The sequence below is a fragment of the Microcaecilia unicolor genome, chromosome 7 (genome assembly GCF_901765095.1).
Source record: "Microcaecilia unicolor chromosome 7, aMicUni1.1, whole genome shotgun sequence".
NCBI lineage: Eukaryota > Metazoa > Chordata > Amphibia > Gymnophiona > Siphonopidae > Microcaecilia > Microcaecilia unicolor.
This window is the reverse complement of record NC_044037.1, coordinates 104,449,462-104,469,078: the sequence shown is the minus strand read 5'-3', so window position 1 is coordinate 104,469,078 and position 19,617 is coordinate 104,449,462. Positions and strand designations below refer to the sequence as shown.

The 19,617-nt window shown below is 45.3% G+C and overlaps 1 protein-coding gene across 1 annotated transcript in view; it reads left to right on the top strand.

Annotated features, from left to right (window-relative positions):
* The window catches only part of MVP (major vault protein), a 37,634-nt gene that overhangs the window by 5,004 nt on the left and 13,013 nt on the right, over nucleotides 1-19,617 (top strand). Inside the window, exons 2-7 of the mRNA XM_030208881.1 lie at nucleotides 3,617-3,766; nucleotides 8,519-8,714; nucleotides 9,222-9,345; nucleotides 15,484-15,615; nucleotides 17,814-17,908; nucleotides 18,004-18,240. Of these exons, the coding sequence (XP_030064741.1) occupies nucleotides 3,645-3,766; nucleotides 8,519-8,714; nucleotides 9,222-9,345; nucleotides 15,484-15,615; nucleotides 17,814-17,908; nucleotides 18,004-18,240 (906 nt within the window). The 5' untranslated portion in view covers nucleotides 3,617-3,644. The remainder of the gene's footprint in view (nucleotides 1-3,616; nucleotides 3,767-8,518; nucleotides 8,715-9,221; nucleotides 9,346-15,483; nucleotides 15,616-17,813; nucleotides 17,909-18,003; nucleotides 18,241-19,617) is intronic.

Genomic DNA, 19,617 nt, shown 5'->3' with positions numbered 1-19,617 from the left:
AAGTCCATAGGATAATGAGTCAGGAGATGGATGAGAAGGTTAAAAGATTAACTGTGGGTAACTTTAGACTGGTAATCCAAAGTATTTTGATGCTGTATTTTAACTACTGTAATGGATTATTAATAGGGATACCTAAAAAATATGTTAAAAGCACTTGAAGTAGCCCAAAATGCTGCTGTTAGGGATCACTCCAGTGCTGAAATGACTACATTGGTTACCCATTGAACAAAGGATAAAATGTAAGGTTTTACTTTTAGTTTTAAAGTTTTATATAATTGTATATCTATGGTCATTGCCTCCACTCTTAAGATTTATCATCCACCGAGGGCCTGGAGATCGGCCAGTGTGGCATTGTTGGAGATGCCCTTGTCTCCTTGTTACCAGAGTATTGTAAGTTATGATTCGTAACTCAATTTTTAATGTAATTGCTCCGAGATTGTGGAATACCATGGCATGCAATTTAAGAATGTTGAAGAATATCGAAATTAAAAAATAAATTTTCAGTCCTTTTTTTAAGTAGAGAGGTGTGGTAGCCGTGTTAGTCCACTCTTAAAGGTTATCAATAGAAATCAAACAAAATAAAACATGGAAAAGAAAATATGATACCTTTTTTTATTGGACATAACTTAATACATTTCTTGATTAGCTTTCGAAGGTTGCCCTTCTTCGTCAGATCGGAAATAAGCAAATGTGTTAGTTGATAGTAGATATAAGTGAAGCTTCAAAGCATTTCAATGACAGTCTAGCAAGGTAGGGGTGGGTAGGATGTATGCATGGGTACATCAAAGCATTTCAGGCCTTTTTTGAATGCAAAAGGCATATGGTATGGATCAGGGCTACTGAGAGACATAGCTGGGCCCGGGGCAGGACTGGACTGCTGCAGCGCTCCCCCCCCCCCCCCCCGAACGCGCCACCTGTCCCTGCACCTTTCTCTCTCTGAATCACTGCTGCGCTGCTCCCTCGCTCTGTCCTCTCCTGCTCCAGTACTCCTGTGTGCCAGGAGTCAGGAACCGGATGATTACATTAACGCAATATCGTGTTAATGTAATCATCCGGGTCCATGGCAGCAGGGCCGGCCTAACCCGGTAAGCACCGCAGGGGGGCGCCTGCCTTCAAGGGCACCGCATCATGCAATTTTCCCCACCGGAACCGGAAGCCGGAAGCTCCCAGCCAGGAGCCAGCCCGCTGCCTGACGTCTTCTCCCATCTCCCTCAACAGAGTCCGCCTGCCCCTCGCCTTCCTGCATGCCGCCTAGAATTTAAAAGTCATCTTACTGGGGTCCCGGCGGCAGCAGTGAAAGGCGAGCTGGCTTGGCAAGTCGGCGCTTCAGCGGGCTGCCTTCCCTTCTCTTCGCTCTGCCTCTGGTCCTACCCTTGCAGAAACAAGAAATGAGGGCGGGACCAGAGGCAGAGCTGAGAGCGAAGAGAAGGGAAGGCAGCCTGCTGAAGCGTCGACTCACCGAGCCTGCTCGCATTTCACTGCTGCCGCCGAGACCCCGGTAAGATGACTTTTAAATTCTGGGCGGCATGCAGGAAGGCGAGGGGCAGGCGAAGCACTGTTGGAGTGGGAGAAGAGGTTGGGCTGGAACTCAGTCGGAGGGAGGGCGGGCCACTGGGCCTGGAACTCGGAGGGAGCGAGGGGGGTCTGGAATGGAGGCGGGATGGAGGGAGAGGGAGGGGGGCTTGGAACTCGGAGGAGAGGGACTTGAATCATATATATATATATATATATATATATATATATATGTTCTGACTGTGTAATGTATGCATTGAATATATGTTTCTTTTTACATATGTTTGAGTTTTGATTTTAATTATGGGTGTATTGCTTGTACTCCACTTAGAATATTGGTGTGGATTATAAATAATTACATAAATGTATTTTTCCTGATAGTTTGGCAGTCCTGAGATGGCAGGGAATGTTGCAATCAAGGTAAAGGATTCTGCCTTCCTTTGGTAGGGATTTCACAGTAGAGCAGAGCTGGGTTCGAGTAACCATGGCCTGTGTGTGTTGTCAGGCTAATGCCTTCTCTAGAAGTATAGGGACATAGTCTTGAGAGACAGCTTCTCCTGAGCCTGCCTCAGAAAACAGGCAGAGTTCGAGGCTGGGAAGAGTGAAAGGTGCACACACACATTCTGTTTTCACTTTCTAAGTGTCTTCCTCATTCATGTATAACGATAGAAATCCGAGTGCTGTAAAAGTAGTAAGAAAGTAGAGCACCCTGTACCCAAATACATCCTGGGCCTGAAGGCACAGGCAAGTGGTAGAATTGAGGGCTATATATCAGAACTGGTTCATGACTGGGGCCCTTCAGCACCCTAAGGAGGTTACAGCAAATCTGATAGTGTTTGTAACACAAATAAACATGTATGAGCACATACCAACTCTAACATCTCAGTGCATGCCAGCACTTCTGGTTGGGTAGGGGTAAAGATTTGGAAAGACTAGCAGAGGAAGCATCATTGAAGCCCTATGATATCTCTCTGTACTGACAGTACAAGGTGTGACTCTCAAATCCTGTAGGTGAAAGGGCCTTGCCCACGCCCTCCCCACGTCATCCTTTCCGCACTCTCTCCCTCTTCATTTCTATTCCTCCCAGTCCCTACTCACTTCCCTTGCTTCTGATCTCTTTCTTTCTTTCTTTCGCTCACCTCTGTACTGTGCCTCACCTTGCCTTTCCCACCTTCCTTTCACTGTGATGGTTATTCTGTAAATGAAGGCTTTATCTTACTGCTGTACAGGATTTTCTCTCTGAGGCCTTAACGTGGGCATGATACTAGGGAAGGTAAACTTGTATCACCTCAGCACTGTGGGTTTCTGTGATCCAATGGCCTCAAAGAGAGGTTCTATTTGTGGTGGTAATCTCTTGCTTTAAAAGGATGTCCCTTTATTAGGGAAACATGTACTGTTCCCAGAACTCTAATCAGGTTTGCCAACTCATGTAAATATTTTTTGAGTTTCCCATCTTCTATTTTTGACATGTTTCTTACCAGCGCCATTTTGTGCACACCTGTTTATGTGGACATTTCATATCCCAGACTCTTTGTGGACGGAGGTATAATTCCCAATTCCCGAGTAGTTCAGAGACAGGGCCAGATTTATGCTTATTGTGGCCCCTAAACTGCAATATTTAAGAGCTTCCCCCCATCCCCTGTCAATTTAGTAGGAAGTAAATCTGGGGTTTCAATACTTTTTTCCATTCTAGTAAAGCGTAAGGCCCTAAGCTGTTGCTTGCCTAGTTTATACGTAAATCTGACCTACCAACCCTGTTCTGAGTTTGAGCCCAAGCCCTCGACACCAGAGACAGACTTTGTGGCTCATGATGTTTGTATTGTCATGAAATTATTTTATAGCCATATCGTCTTTTTTTTTTTTTTTTTTTTTTTTTAATCTGTCAGCGCATTTGCTGACAGTTGGCAATGCTGCTTCTGATGCTTCTTAACAGATGTTGGGCACTCTCAGAAACTAATGTCATATGATTGTAATATGCCTCAAACATAGGAGCTGGGAACAAGTGTATATTCTGTAAGAACTACAGAATATTTTTAGTATTGAGGAAATTTCCTTCTCATATCATTCTTTGTTTCTGTAAATTATTTCCTCTCTCTCTCTCCAGTGACTTCCATAGCTCCATAACCCTCACAATGAGTGAAGAAGCTATCATCCGTATTCCCCCCTTCCACTTTATCCATGTGCTAGACCAGAACAACAACATCTCTCGTGTGGAAACTGGGCCCAAGACCTACATCCGACAGGACAATGAGCGGTAAGTGCAATCTCAGTTGTCACTGTGGGGTATGTGCTGTGGGTGTGTTGGGGGGGGGGGCTCTGGAGCCTGCTTAAAAGTGTCCTTGAGGACCTCCTTCCTGGGACGGGCATTTGTGTCGTCAGCTCTTAAGAAAGTCTGTGCTATGGGAGCTTGAGACCAGTGGTGTGCTGGAGCCGGCTCGCACCGGCTTGCAAGAGCTGGTTGTTAAGTTTTTTGTTTTGTTTTTAAGATCTTGCGAGCCGGCTCCAGTAAACGAGGTAAGCGTGGCAGGAGGGCGCCACAAACCATGCTTACCCCGCTTACCTCACCTCCCACAGCCCTCGTTTGCCTGTTCCCGCCCCGCACCGCCCTGTGTGGTTTTAAATCTTTTTTTATTACCTCCATCAAAGCGGCCGCGTCATTGAAAGCCCTGCCTGCCTCTAGCCTTCCCTTCGTGAGTTCGTTCCCTCAGAGTCCCGCCCTTGCGAAAAGAGGAAATGAGGTCAGAAGGCGGGACTCTGAGGGAACAAACTCACGAAGGGAAGGCTAGAGACAGGCAGGGCTTTCAATGACGCGGCCACTTCGACGGAAGTAATAAAAAAGATTTAAATCACACAGGGTGGCACTGGTAGGAAGAAAAAGGGGGATGTTGGGGGGAGAAGAGGGCGGGCAGGTGAAATATGAATGGGAGGGGAGGATGGGGGAGAAGGAGAATCGCTGGACATGGATGGGAGTGGGAGGAGAGGGCGGGGGCGAAGGAGAATTGCTGGACATGGATGGGAGCGGGAGGAGAGGGCAGGGGAAAGAGGAGAATCGCTGGGTATGGATGGATGGGAGGGGGTCAGGGGAGAGAAGAGAATTGCTGGGTATGGATGGAAAGGGGGTCAGGGGAGAGAAGAGAATTGCTGGGTATGGATGGAAAGGGGGTCAGGGGAGAGAAGAGAATTGCTGGGTATGGATGGATAGTTGGAGGGCAGGGGAGAGAGGAGGGTTGCTGGACATGGGTGGATGGAGAGGAGGGCAGGAGAGAGAGGAGGTTTGCTGGACATGGGTGGATGGAGGGAAGACAGGAAGGAGCTGCACATGGATAGAGGGGAGGGAAGAGAGAGGAATGGAGGGGAGACAGGAAAAATGCTGGACATGGATGGAGGAGAGGGAAGGGAGAGAGAGAAGAAATGCTGGACAGTCAAGTCTGCGGAGGACACAGTTTTTACTTACGGATGTAGGGCAAGAAATGATGAAGAAAGGCGGAAAGTAAAGAAATAAATGGAAAGGAAGCCCTGGAAACGAAGTTAAGAGGACAGATAGCAGCAGAATCAGATACTGGGCCAGCATGATCAGAAAAACAGTTATCAGACAACAAAGGTAGAAAAAAATCATTTTATTTTCATTATAGTGCTTGGAATATGTCCACTTTGAAAATCAGGTGCTGAACATTAAAAGTTTATATTTATTTATTTATGGCATTTTATCCCACATTAAACATGAATTAGATTGGAACCTGGGATCATTTAATTTTTTTTTCCTGGAGAGAGTAATGCATTGCCCCCCCCCCCCCCCCCCCGGCTCTTTCCCCGGCTATAGCCAGCTCTACAATTTGGGGGGGTGCAGAGGTAGATGTGGGGGGGGGGGGGGGGGCGCAGAGGTGGACCGTGGAGAGAGCTTGTTGTTAAACATTTACCAGCACACCACTGTCTGAGACCCAACAGTCTTGTCACATTAGAATGAGGGGAGGAGAAGCAGTAACACTAAAAGGACGCCGTCTTCTGATTCTGCTGTGGCTTTCTTCAAAACATAATTTGGAAGAAGGTGGGAGGAAAATAACAACAACAAAAAAAAAATCTATTGAGGTCTTCAGTGCGGTAAAAGATCCAAAAGATACAGTTCATAACAGGAATCAGTTTCTTGGGGTAATAAATCAAGCACACTGCACATAAAAAGTTACATATAAATTAAAGGTGGTTATAAACTGGCACTTAGACATGTTTATCATATACATGTCTAAATCCCAGTTTTAGAAAACTGGGATATACATGTCCAGATTGAGAGTACATGTATGTGGTGAGGAGGCATGGTCTGGATGTGTTTTGAGTGGGACTAGGTTGGGGTTAATATATACTCATATATTCCCCATTTTAGAAATGGAATACCTATTTGTTCTCCAAGATCAGAGAAAAAAACAAAAAGAAGAGCAAAACACTTCCACAAGAAGCTGCACTGCACAAGCTGAAAAAGGGATGGAAGCCTCCAAACCCACAGGTCAAAAGACAACAAATTTCAAGGACATACAGGTTTAATGTTCCAAATAGTTTATTCATCAATAGTCCATACAGGCAAAACTAGACACGAGCTGTGTTTCGGCAAAGTAGCCTTCGTCAGGGGTCCTGTATGAAGGTAAACCATATGCAACTATATATATGAACACATACACACACACTTCTGTTATAAAACAGATATGGTGGCTTTGACCCCCCCCCCCCCCCTTTTTTTTTTTTGGCTTGTGCGGTTTTTCAAGATTAACATCAGGATTCACAGCTACTCCTGGGGACATCTAAGTTCTTTAAAGGTGCTCATTTTGTGCAGTATTCTACAGTAGGGATTAGGGGATATTGTCCCCTAAATCCCCTAGTATTTTTATCCCCCTCAAAAGTGGTGGCAAATGATATTGGACTCTGTGAGCTTGGAAAACATAGATATATCAACAGAGGCAACACGGCACATACATATGTCACGATTTAGGATGAGTGAGCCCTAGGACTGTAGTGGAACAGTAGTGCCTGCCTGCCCAGGGGACAGACAGACTGTAGCAAACGGCGGACGAGTCCCTGCAGAAGGGATTGCTCCAGTAGAGGCGTTGAAGGAAGCTGTACCCAGAACTGAATCTGAATTTGTGCTGGAGCTGGAACCAGGACCTTTGCTGGAAGCTGAAGCTGTGCTGGAGTTGGAACCAAGGCTGGAAGCTGAAGCTGAGCTGGAGGCTGGAACCAGGGCAGGAAGCAGAAGCTGAGCTGGAACCAAGGCTGGAATCTGAAGCTGTGCTGGAAGCTGGAACCAGGATGACCTGTTGCAAAGCAGAGTAGCAACTGCAGAAGAAGGCCCAGGGTGATGATGTCAGTGAGGGACGGGCCTGAGCAGCGCCAACCCCCATCCAGCCTCCACCAAACGAGCATGCACAGCTGTAGGAAGGTCGGAGGAAAGAGCAGGTCGGAGGGCAGCAGAGCTTGTCACACTGGGCCCTGACACGGAGGTAAGGGAGCACTGGGGTGACCGTGACAATACTGTAGACACCAATGTTTGCAAATGGATGCTGCCGCCACCACATGTAGCCAGCATATCATATTTTCGTATTGGTTTCAACTGGATTATCTCAAGATAGCTTGTTTACTAAAATCAGTTACTGTATGGAGGAAATTAAGTGTTTGGTCTTTGTTAAGCTCAACTAAATGCAGATAAGACAAAGATTTTATGGTATGGTGTAAGTGAGACTAATATTCCAAATTATGTCTCATGTTTCAATGGATCTCAGTTGATTGTAGATCGTAAAAGAAGAGTGCTAGGGGTTATCCTAGACTTTACTATGACTATGGATGCTCAGATTAAAAATCTGTCACAAAAGGTCTTTAAGCTGGAACAGCTATGGCTGGTCTGTTCTTATTTTTTCCCGAGCCATTTTAAGGTGTTGGTACAGCTGTTGATGTTGTCGCAACTAGACTACTGTAATTCTCTGTATGTAGGAATCGCAGAAAAACAACTGCAAAGGTTACATTAGATCCAGAATACAGTTGCTAGGCTAATTTTTTGCCAAGCTAAGTATGACCATGTATCTCCTTAGTTGGTTGAACTGCATCGGCTTCCAATAAGAGCAAGAATACTTTTAAAAATATGTTGCTTTGTTGTTATGATTTTAGAGGGCTTTTGCCCTTCTCATCTGACTTCATTAGTCACATTATTTATATGATAGCTACAAGAATAATGTTCTCTACCATCTTATGCTGAGAGTTCCTTCGTTTAGAGGAATCAAACTTAAAGGTTTTCAGGAAAAGTCTGCATTATTTTGCATGACTAAATATTGGAATGCACTTCCTGTAGATATTGGAGCATCTTCATCTTTTTGTTTCCAGAAACAATCAGTCTCATAGTTTTTCTTTTGTTAACCCACGCTGAGCCTAGTTTTAGGGAGAGTAGCGGGCTATAAGCAGGGCCACCGAGAGACTGGGCTGGGCCCCCTGCATTGAAATCATTACAGCACCTCACCTGTCACCTCGCTCCCTGACTGAAAGTGCAGCCGCAGATCGGATTCGCCTCCCTTCGGGCCTTCCCTTCCTGTGCCCTGCCCTCACGGAAGTTACATCACACGAGGGCGGGACACAGGGAGGGAAGGCCCGAAGGGAGGCGAATCCGATCTGCCGCTGCTGCGCTTTCAGTCACAGAGCGAGGTGACAGGTGAGGCGCTGTAATGATTTCAATGCGGGGGGCCCGGCCCAGTGGCGGACAGTCGACGGAGCCAAGGGCGGGTGAGATCGGGGATTGCGGCGCCGGGTCCCTCCTGCCCCCCCTCCCCCCTTTCAGCGGCCCTGGCTATAAGTATCCATCATTGTTCCTACATGAATTTAGAAAAGATTACGTCGGCAGAGCCATTTTGTAAAACGCTAGTGGAATTTGAGACATCCTGACCTGGATGTCTCAGTTCCGATATCTACATTGTATCTAAAATTTGCTTTCATATGTCTTGTTCCTCATAATGGTCTGTTTTTGACTCTTCTTGCTCAGGGTGTTGTTCACTCCAGTGAAGATGGTGCTGGTTCCACCGCGGCACTATTGCATCATTGAGAATCCAGTGGCTCGAGATGCAGAAAAGCAGCTGCTCTTTGATGATGCAGGACAGGCTCGCTTGCGTCACGGTGACCTGGAGGTCCGGCTTGCTCAGGACCCCTTTCCACTCTATCCAGGCGAGGAGCTGAAACAGGTAACGCTGGCAGTAGGGGGGCGGCAGCCAGGCTTTGTGTGAGATTCTTACGGTGAAAACAAAAGAAAAAACCAAATAAGCCATAAAATCCCACATCTTATGCATGAGACATTCATTTCCTGGTTGGGAAAAATTCTCCAGAAATAAAATTCTCCCACCCCCACCCCAACTTCTGTTAAATGTACTATGGGACATTTGAGCTTGGTTTTGAAATTGTACGCATTTGGGGTCCAAGTGAGAGGAATTTTTTTTTTTTTTTACACATTTTTCCTTTATGAGCTTTTTTATTTAATTTTCAGTGCAGAAGTTGCAGGAAATGAGTGCCTGGCAAAAGATGTGCTGTTTCAAATCTGTACAAGCAGACTGGCTCCTGGGCGTTTGCACTCTTACACATTATCCTAATTGTATTTGGTTTACTGTTTTTATGTAAAGAGCAGATGTGGGCCAAGTTCCTGTTTCTTGTTTGGTTTCAGGGTCTTTGATTTTTTTTTTTTTTTCTTCACACAGGGCATCACACCCCTGAAGATTGTCATTGCAAACACTGCCCTACATCTGAAGGCGCTGCTCGATTTTGAGGATGATGCTGGGGACAAGTTTGTAGCAGGAGATGAGTGGCTCTTTGAGGGTCCTGGTGAGTCACATTCACTGCCTTGTCTTCTGATGTCCTCCCCTGCATGCTTTGAGTTGGGGAAACTTCAGAGGCATGGCCGTTTGTATATATGGTACTAAAAGTATAGAGGGGATAATTTTTACAATAGTGCGCCAGTAATTGGAAAGCAAAACCGGTGCTGGGCAGACTTCTACGGTCTACGTCCTGGTTGTGACTGAATGGATATGGATGGGCTTGAGTGTAAATTTTAAGGGGCTTCGACGTTAGCTTCAGAACAAGAAGAGTGCTGGGCAGACTTCTACAGTCTGTGCCCTGAGAATGGCAAGGACAAATCAAACTTGGGTATACATATAAAGTATTGCATACCATGTAAAATGAGTTTATCTTGTTGGGCAGACTGGATGGACTGTACAGGTCTTTATCTGCTGTCATTTACTATGTTACTATATAGGTAGCCATTGTATAAAGGAAAATAGGTGCATATTTAGAATACTAGCATAACCAGGTATATACATGTACTATGATACACCACGACTTACTGGATATTGTTATATTGATCTGTTCACTATGCCACTGTCAAGCTCACGATTCAGCAGAATTCTGTTTATCAGCTGCACATTAGCATGTACCTTTTACCTATGGGTCCTTTTACTAAGGTGCACTAACAGATTTAGAGCGTGCTAAATAAGATGCCCATAAGAATATAATTGGCATGTCATTTAGCACATGCTAATCTTTGGTGCACACCCTAAATCCATTATAGCACCTTAGTAAAAGGACCCCGATGTATCTTCATTACTTGTTTTGGCTACATTATGTATTTTATGCATGGATCTAACATGTTTTTCTTTTAATATTTTTTTAAAGATATCCTCTTAAGATTTATTTATGAATTTGATTCTGTATGATTTGAGTATTTGATTTTTTTTTCTCTGTTTAATTTGTAGAAGTTTTTAAAAAAATTTAAAATCCAAAATGCAAAGATGTAGTAAACAATTCAGGCTTACAATACATTCAAACAAAATACAAATAGCCATCCAACCTGAAACACTTTGATTGATGGAGAGACCAGAGCAGCCCAGCCTGGCTCAGTGACAGCTGCATATCCATCCCGGTGTGAAAGACAGCCATATTACTTTTTAGAGCAGTTCTAATTTTATTTCAGCAGTGTCCTTTTTAGCATCAGCAATGAGTTCTTTAATTGCCTGTATTTCAGTCATAATGGTTTCCAGTGATATTTCTTCCGCAGTGGTGTTCTGGTAAATGTTTAACAACTGCTTGCCCTGGGATTTGTAGTATGGAGTGTTGCCATGATTTGGGTTTATGCCAGGTACTTGTGACCTGGCTTGGCCACTGTTTGGAAAACAGGATACTGGGCTAGATGGACCTTGGTCTGACCCAGTATGAGGCGTATTTTCAAAGCATTTAGACTTACAAAGTTACATTGTAATCTGTGGAACTTTGTAAGGCTAAGTGCTTTGAAAATGAGCCCCTATGGCTACTCTTATGTTCTTATGTAACAATGGACTCTTTCCAAAAAAAACCCCTCAATTTACTTTATTATACATATTATTGGTACAAAGGTACAGTGTAGCAACCGATTTACAAATAATATTAAAACATACAATATTCTTTACTGTAAACTCCATATGGCCATACAGCCTCTCGAAACTCACCCCTGTGAGCAAATCTGTTCAAAATATAGTTCAGTATTCTGAAATAAAATTGTATTGGAGCTGAAAAGGCACAGCCCTCATTTATCCTGAGCTCAGGAAGTGAATTATTTTAATACGGCTATCAGAGCGTAGCAAGGCACAGGCCCAGCAGAAGCTTAACCCTTCCTAGTTGCTGGACATAACAGAGTTACGATGTGGCTATAGTGCTGTATTCGCTTGGTAGTGCTTTAGAAATAGTAAGTGATAGCAGTAATAGTAATTGTTGCCAGAATTCTCTAGAGCAGACTCACTTGATGAATAATGCTAGCATATATGACACACTGCATTATATGACCTTCATGGACCTTTGGTGTGAAACAGTATGGCAGTTCTTATGAATTAAATGTAACCATGCTTGGCATCCAGAAATACCAAATCTCCCACCAACAACAGGTTCAGATCATAACTAGTATATTTTATCCATGGAAGTTGACATGAGAATCAGAAATGTTCTTTTCTATGCTATCTGAGTAATAGCAACATAAATCTCTTCACTATCAGGCACACTGTAAAATAATACAAAACCTGGAAAAAAACAACACATGTAGCAAACTGATTTAACACTAATTCTAGCACTAATTCCTGTGATTCTAGCAACATGAACCCTACTTAAGAATAGGTAGTGCTACATAGTTCATGGGGATCTAAAAGATCAATATAACTACTACTGGTAGAACAATATGCAAACAGACTATCACACCACACAAATCAAAGACAAACCCTCACCAAATACAGAACAAGGGATCACACATTAGAAATATAAATATGAAGACAAAATTAAACTGGGAACCCCAAGAAGTAAAGCTAGGTAGGTACTACAACCTGAGAGAAATTAAAATGGAAATGCATTTCCTCCTGTACTGAACAAAATACAAATACACATTTCCCAAAGCTAGCATACTCCAGTTAATAAATTCAAAACAAAACAGTTTTTCTACCTTTGTATTCTGGGCATTTTATTTTTCTAATCATATTTGGTCCCAGTTTCTCTCTGCTGTTCTGTCTTCTGCTCTCTTTCCAATGTGTGCTGTTCATTTGTCCTTTTCTCAACTTTCTTCCTAGCTTCTTTCATTTCCTCACTAATTCATCTCTTGACATATTTTCTCTGCTCAGTCTCTAAAATTTGAGTCTGCCCACTCAAATTTTACCCTCTCACTCTTCAGTCCTCCACCTAATATTTCACTTATCAACTTTCTATTGCCTCCTGTCTCACTCCTTCCCTGGCTTCCTCATCACTTATCTTTCACCTACTCCCCATTACTCCTCTTGTACCATCCTTTTATTACTCATCTCTTGGAAAATCCCCATAATCTCTTACACAAGGTTCCTCCATGCCCAGTATCTTTTCTTCTTACACCACTGTAGCCCAGCCCAGACTGTCCTTTCTTTTTCTTCACCCACACTCGTAGCTCAGCATCTCTCTCTCTCTCTCTCTCTTTCTTTCTTTCTCTCTCTCTCTCTCTCTCTCTCTTTTCATCCCCTATGGTCCAGCAGCTCCCTGTCCTCCCCTTCCTCCTCCCTCCCCCTGAAAAAAAATGCAGCTTTAATGTTCTTTCAGGCAGTGGCTTCAAGGGGAGAGAGGCTGCAGGAAACCTAGCCTATCCATGTAGGCAGTAAATAGCATATTAGAAGTGAAAGCTTGCTAAATGTGGTTTAGTGCCTACACAATTCGGGAAGGAGCAGTGTTTGGATTTCTATAGTCGCATGTGCTTGTAGGCCCAGCATCTCTCTTCCTCTCTTCCCTGCATCCCACAGTCCAGCATCTCTCTCTTAATCACTCTCTCCCACCCCTCACCCAGCATCTCCCCTCTCTCTCCCTGGTTTCCTCATCTATTGTCTGGCATTTTTCCTGCCCCAGTGCGCCTCAAAAGTCCAATATCTCTCCTCTCCCCCTCACCTGCAAATCCAACACTTCTCCCCCAGCCCCCCCCCCCAAAAAAAAAACAAATCTTTTACCCTACTTCACAAGTCCAGTCCTTCCTACTACTACTACTACTATTAAACATTTCTATAGCGCTACTAGACTTACGCAGCGTTGTACAAATTAACATGAAAAGACAGTCCCTGCTCAACAGAGCTTACAATCTAAATTGGACAGACGAACAGACAGCTAGGGGTGGGGAAATTGCAGTGGTAGGGGTGATAAGTGAGTCATGGTTAGGAGTCGAAAGCAGTAGCAAAGAGGTGGGCTTTAAGCTTTAGGTTGGGCTTCCCCCCACCCCCCCACCCCCAATCACCGGCTGTCCTTCAAACATCACTACTCATCCATCAGCACTAGTGATAATACACTACCTGGCCGACCTGGAGCCTTTTCTCTGCCATGTCCTGGCCCACTGATGCAACTTTCTGTTTACGTGTGGGCGGGATCTGGCAGAGAAATGACTCCGAGTTGGCCAGGTAGTGTTACTGCTAGTGCAGCTGGAAGAGTAATTGAAAGTTGAGAGGTGTGCTGGACTCGTGGGGGGGGGGGGGGGGGATAGAGGAGGGAGAGATGAGGACGATGCTGTTACCTTTAGTGGGGAGAAAAAAAAACAGATGTTCACTGTACACCACTGTGTACCAGCCTGTTCAACAACCGCCTCACAAAGTGTTTTTTAACAGCCAGCTCTTGTGAGCCGGTGCGAGTCAGCTCCAGCACACTACTGCTCTTCCAGTTTGCCAGATGCCATTTTTTGTGAGGATAGAGGCTCGGGTTTTGTGTCTTTTACTTTTGATAGAAAAGGAATTTGCCACCTCTGTTTTAAAAGTTTTCCCAAATAACATACTATAAATGCTAACAAAACTGGTGCAGCAACATTTAACTCACAAATTAGGTTGGAAAAAGAGTCTTTTTAGCAGTGGCGTAGCCAGACAGCCAGTTTTGGGTGGGCCTGAGCCCAAACTGGGTGGGCACAAAATTTTCTCTGCTCCGCCCTCCCTCCACCACTATACCCACAATTTCTCCCCCTCCCCACCTATCCCCTCTGTATGCAGCATGTGTCCCTCCCCTCCACCTCATACACAGCCAAGACTTCTCCCTTCCTCACCCCTCCACCCCTTTGCTGCATCTCTCCCTTTTTCCCCGTGCATCTCCCTCACTCACCAACCAAGCCTCATCTTTCCATCTTCCCTCCCCCCTGTGCAGCATCTTTCTTTCCATCAGCTGCTGTGTCCCCCGTCTTCCCTCCCCCCCGTGCAGCTGCAGCATCTCACCCTCCTTGCAGGCCCGCCCAGCAGCAGTGTTCCTGACGGCGATTCTACTCGCAGGCTCCGCTCGCAGTCGCAGCGATTCCCACACGCTGCCTGCCGGCTGCCGCTCAACAATCTCCTTGCGCTACTAAGCGCTAACCTGGAAGTCTCTGCTGCAGAGAAGAGACTTCCGGGTTAGCGCTTAGTAGCGCAAGGAGATTGAGCGGCAGCCGGCAGGCAGCGTGTGGGAATCGCTGCGAGTGCGAGCGGAGCCTGCGACTGGAATCACCGTCAGGAACTTTGCTGCTGGGCGGGCCTGACCCAAAATTGGGTGGGCCCAGGCCCGCCCGTGGCTACGCCCCTGCTTTTTATGAGATTCCTCAGAGCTCACTCCTTATGCTGTCATTGGTCTTGGTGCTTACCAGTGCCTCCGATTGAATGCCTCTTGTATGAGGAAAGGCTAAACAGATTAGCTTGGAAAAGAGACAGCTGAGGGGGGATGACAGAGGTCTTCAAAATCCTGTTGTAGATTGGGTAAACATGAATCAATTTATTCTTTCAAAAAGTACAAAGATTAAGGGACAATGAAGTTACATGTAATACTAAACAAATAGGAGGAAATACTTTTTCACTCAATGAATTGTTAAGCTTTGGAACTCGTTGCCAGAGGGTGTGGTAACAGCGCTAACAGCAGTTAGCGTATCTGGGTTTAAAAAAAGTTTGGACAAGTTCCTGGAGGAATAATCCGTAGTCTGCTATTGCGATACATGGGAAAGCCACTGCTGTTCCTGGTATTGGTAGCATGGAATTTTGCTACTAATTGGGATTCTTCCAGGTATTTGTGACCTGGATTGGCCACTTCTGGAAGCAGGATACTGGGCTAGATGAACTGTCAGTCTGCCCCAGTGTGGCTATTCTTATGTTCTTATGTACTGATTGGTATTTTATAAAAGGTATTTTACATGCATTTGTGGCCACATATACGTATAAATGACTAAAATACTGCAAACGTAGGCATGTACTTGACCGCTTAAAGTACATGACCCCTTATAAAATTACCCCCCTTACAGTGTATTTATTTGAGGATGTATCTGTGTTTCATGTATTTTGCCTCAAAAGTATAGCACAGGAAACCGTGCAAGCTTCTCTCCAATGTGGTGTCTACCACAGACCTGTTATAGCATGGCTGTTGCATTTTGGGGCAGTTTATAGAAGGATCGTGTAGTGACTTCAGTCTCTGCTGAGGTATTGAGGGCTCCTCTCTGATTTTCTCCAGGGACATATATTCCACGGAAGGAGGTGGAGGTGGTAGAGACCATTCAGGCTACAGTGATCCACCACAACCAAGCCATCCGGCTGAGAGCACGGAAGGAGTGCAAGGACCGGGAGGGACATGACCGGGTGACAGGTAAACCAAGGGCTGCGCTGGGAACTAGAGTTAAGGGAACAATGAGTGAGTTTTGAAAAATTAATGTCATGATCTCATACCCTAGTCAGAATCAGGGCTTAACTATGACTTTTGTTTACCTGTGACATTCAACACAGCTCAGAACTCACTCTGGGGAGAACTTCTGATATTATCTAAGCCCAGGGAAGAGGGGAGGGCTTGTTAGCTTATTAAAACTCCAATGTAATAAAATGCATGAAGGTTAGTACACGGTTTAGCTTTGGTTTTAGTGTGCATTTCTGAGGGCTGGTTTCTTCTTTTTGATACTGGGCTCAATGCCATTACAGTGCATGTTAAAATAAGTGATTGTGAGTTTATTATACTTCCTTGAAGATGGAAGGAAAAGACTTTGAACGTGGAATTACTTTCAGTCAAGAAAATGCACCAAACAAACTTTGTCTTCACCTCTTAGCACTGAATTTTTAACAGCAACCCTAGAATTGAAGTAAAGCTTTTTTCCTCCTCCCCCTTCCATTTATTTAAATGAAAATAAATTTTATTTATATATAGATATATTCATCCATCCTGAGACCTGGACTCCCCAAACTGGGGATACCAGGAGACCTAAATTTGGGACCCCCACTCCAGTAGAACTGTATCTTGGGAGCAGAAAGTCAAACTGGTCCCAGGATAGTCATTCTATCTGCTCCCCACCTCCTCCATGTACCCCTCTATCTTGTGATGTTACCATGACCCTTTCCTATTCTTTTCTTTGCTCCACCTGTGTGGTTGCCATATTAAAAATAGTACTGGTTCAGGATAGCTCAATGTATCTGTTGGTCAGTAGTGGATGACTCAGATCGGGATAGCTCACTGTATCTGTTGTTCGGTAACCTTTTAGGGTGGTGGTGAAGGGTGGGAATTGGGTGAAAATGTGAAAAATTCGGAAGTTCTTTGGCTGTGGATGGTTTCTTCTTAATGGCATTCTGTACTGTACGGTTTTCTGATCCTATTATCTTGTTTTATATGACTTTAATAAAAGAATATTTTAAAAAATAGCGCTGGTTCAATTGAAGTTAGTGACCCAGCTGAACCCATGAGTGTTTAAAATGACTGCCACACAAGAAGATCAGAAAAGGGGGAGGAGGCTTTCTCTTTCATTAGTAAGTATGAAGGCACCATTGGAGGTTGATGGTAGAAGGTAGGTGAGGGATATTAGGCTCACCAGAGTCCCTTTGGCTTGGGGCTTATGGGCCAGACTAGAGAGCCTCCAGTTTTTTTTCTGTTTGAAAACCAGTAGTAATATTTTTTCTCTTTTACCATTTTTTAAGCATCACCCAATGTACTTGGCTTTGCATCCAGTTTTATTTGGGTCTAGCATGAATTTTTTCATGCCCAATTGTGATACTGTGAGCAAGAGTTGAGGGTGGGCCTTCACAATAACATAGAATGCCTCAGATTTAAGTTAATAAAGCACTTATTTCATGTTTACAACCTTATCCTGCTATGTTATTGTGAGCCCACCCTCCACTCTAGGCCTAGAACAAAGGTAAAGACTCTTATCTTCAGAGGGGAAAAAAGTCTTAGCATGGGCCTGTGCCCTACAGGGCCGAAAACATAGTCTATGGCTGTGATTGCCATGCCTCAAACACAGGTTGGAGTTTCTCTTTGGATTTCCAGGTCTGGCTCCAGCTAGACCTCAGAAAAAGGCTTGCAAATCTTGAAATAAAAGATTGGCTTACCTCAGCCAAGTGACTGCAGCTAGAAGTATTCAGTAAAGGCGTAAGCTGGGGCTCAGTTCTTTCTTGCCTGGGCCTCCTTAACCTCAGCCTGGCCCTGTCTTTTAAACTCACAAGAATTGACTCCACCCCTCTCAGTCCCAGCTCACTTCCTGCTGGGGCAGGATCAGTGCTCTTAATGTGGCTCAGGCTAGTTAAAGAGGTAACTTAAGGGTGTGGGGCAGTGTTCTGTAAACCCCCTCACACCAATACATTAGCGCATCATGTGTTAAGACCTTTTTTGATGGGTGAGTTAATTAAAATGTATGCCAAAAATTATTGTAAATTGTAATTTGTTTTTTTATTACATTGAGGCCTAAGTGTTAACATTTGTCTTTTAGCCATAATGTCCCAAGCTCTACAGTACTTTCTGTATATGACTCTTTGCCCCTCCCTGTTGCACTTTTTTTCCCCTCTTATTCCTCCTTTTGATATCTGCAGGGGAGGAGTGGCTCGTGAAGAAGGTGGGTGCATATCTCCCTGGGGTCTTTGAAGAAGTTGTGGACATAGTTGATGCCTTCATCCTTACCGAAAAGGTATGTATTTAATACATTTTTTCCTATAAAAGTGCTCTTGACTGTGACATTGCTGCTTCTTGCTGGCTCTCACACCTTTCTCCCCGCTCGTGCAGAAAGCATTGCACTTACGGGCCACAAAGACATTTCGGGAGGACAAGGGGCCACTGCGCAAAGTCGGGGAGGAGTGGCTGGTCACCATGCAGGACACAGAGGCCCACATCCCCAATGTCTATGAGGAAGTGGTTGGCATTGTAGAAATCACCACACTCAACAGTCGTCAATACTGTGTCGTGCTAGATCCTGTGGGACTGGATGGCAAACCCCAGCTGGGCCAAAAGAAAGTGGTCAAGGTAAATATGTCCTAACATTAATCCCAGTGCAGCCACCAGCCTTCACTCTGTAACCTTCAGCATTGACTTATATGGAGGTAGTACACTTGTAGACTCAACTTCCAATCCTACCTTTTATTAGCAAGTTAGATTGCACTGAGAGTGGTGAGGTCTATTTGGAGTAGCAGGAGCAGTGTCAGTATGAGGACTGAGCCAGTGAGGCACTGGCTTAAAGTGCCAAAAGCCTGTATCAGCAGTCTGCCGCTTCACAGCAGTGGGAGCTTGTGGCTTCAGTCCTGCCACTATACTGTTTTGATGCTGGCTGTTGTGGAATTTTTAAAAGGTGAAAAAAAACTTCTATTTCTGTTAAGTGCTTATCTTCATCTTTTAAAAATGCTATGGCAGAGCCATCAGAAGGGCAGTACAGCAGCAGGGGCAAAGGCAAAAGGTGCCATTATTGTGTAAAAGGATTCATCCAGGGGTAGTAGGCAGACTGATTGGAACTGGAAAGGGGGATTGATGGAGAGGCAGGGACTGGAAATGGGCTGATGCTGTGGGAAAGTGTGGGGGGGGGGGGGGGGCAGGGTTGGATGATAGGTAATGAAGAGGAAAGACAGGGTCAATGAATATTGGAGAAGGAAGTGGATGGGCAGGTGCTGGGGGAATGAGGGATGCAGGAGAGCAGGGAATCTGGGTGGGAGGCCAGAAGATGGCAGATCCTAAGATGGACTGGGTATTGGGAGTGTAAGTGGGGACTGGATATGGTGTAAGAGTGGGGGAATAGTGGGGACTGAGGGTCTAGCTAATTGGGTGAGAGGTATGAGTAGGGCTGCAATACCAAGGATAGAAATATGGAGAGGGGAGATAGTTTGGGGAGGTGTTGGGAGCAGTGACGTACCAAGGGGCGGTGGGGGCGGTCCGCCCCGGGTGCACGCCGCTGGCGGGGTGCCGCGGCGAGCGCCTATCGGCTGCGAGTTTGAATCGCTACGCTAAATTCTCTCGTTCGCTGCAGCTCCCTCCCTCTGCCCCGGAACAGGAAGTAACCTGTTCCGGGGCAGAGGGAGGGAGCTGCAGCAAACGAGAGAATTTAGCGTAGCGAGTCGAACTCACAGCCGACAGGCGCGCGCCGCGGCACCCCCCCCCCCCCCCCCCCCAGCAGCATGCACCCGGGGGGGGTGTCATTTCGCCGGGGGGGCGCATCGGCGATCCGCCCCGGGTGTCGTCGACACTAGGAACGCCACTGGTTGGGAGGCATTTGAAAAGTACAGAAGTACATTGGCTCTGCACCCATTGTTAGGGGAGTTGGTTCATCAGGGAATGTTCCATTTGAATGAATGAATATACTCTATCTGATCGAGATTCAAAGGCAATCCTGGCAAATGCATAATTAGCCTATCC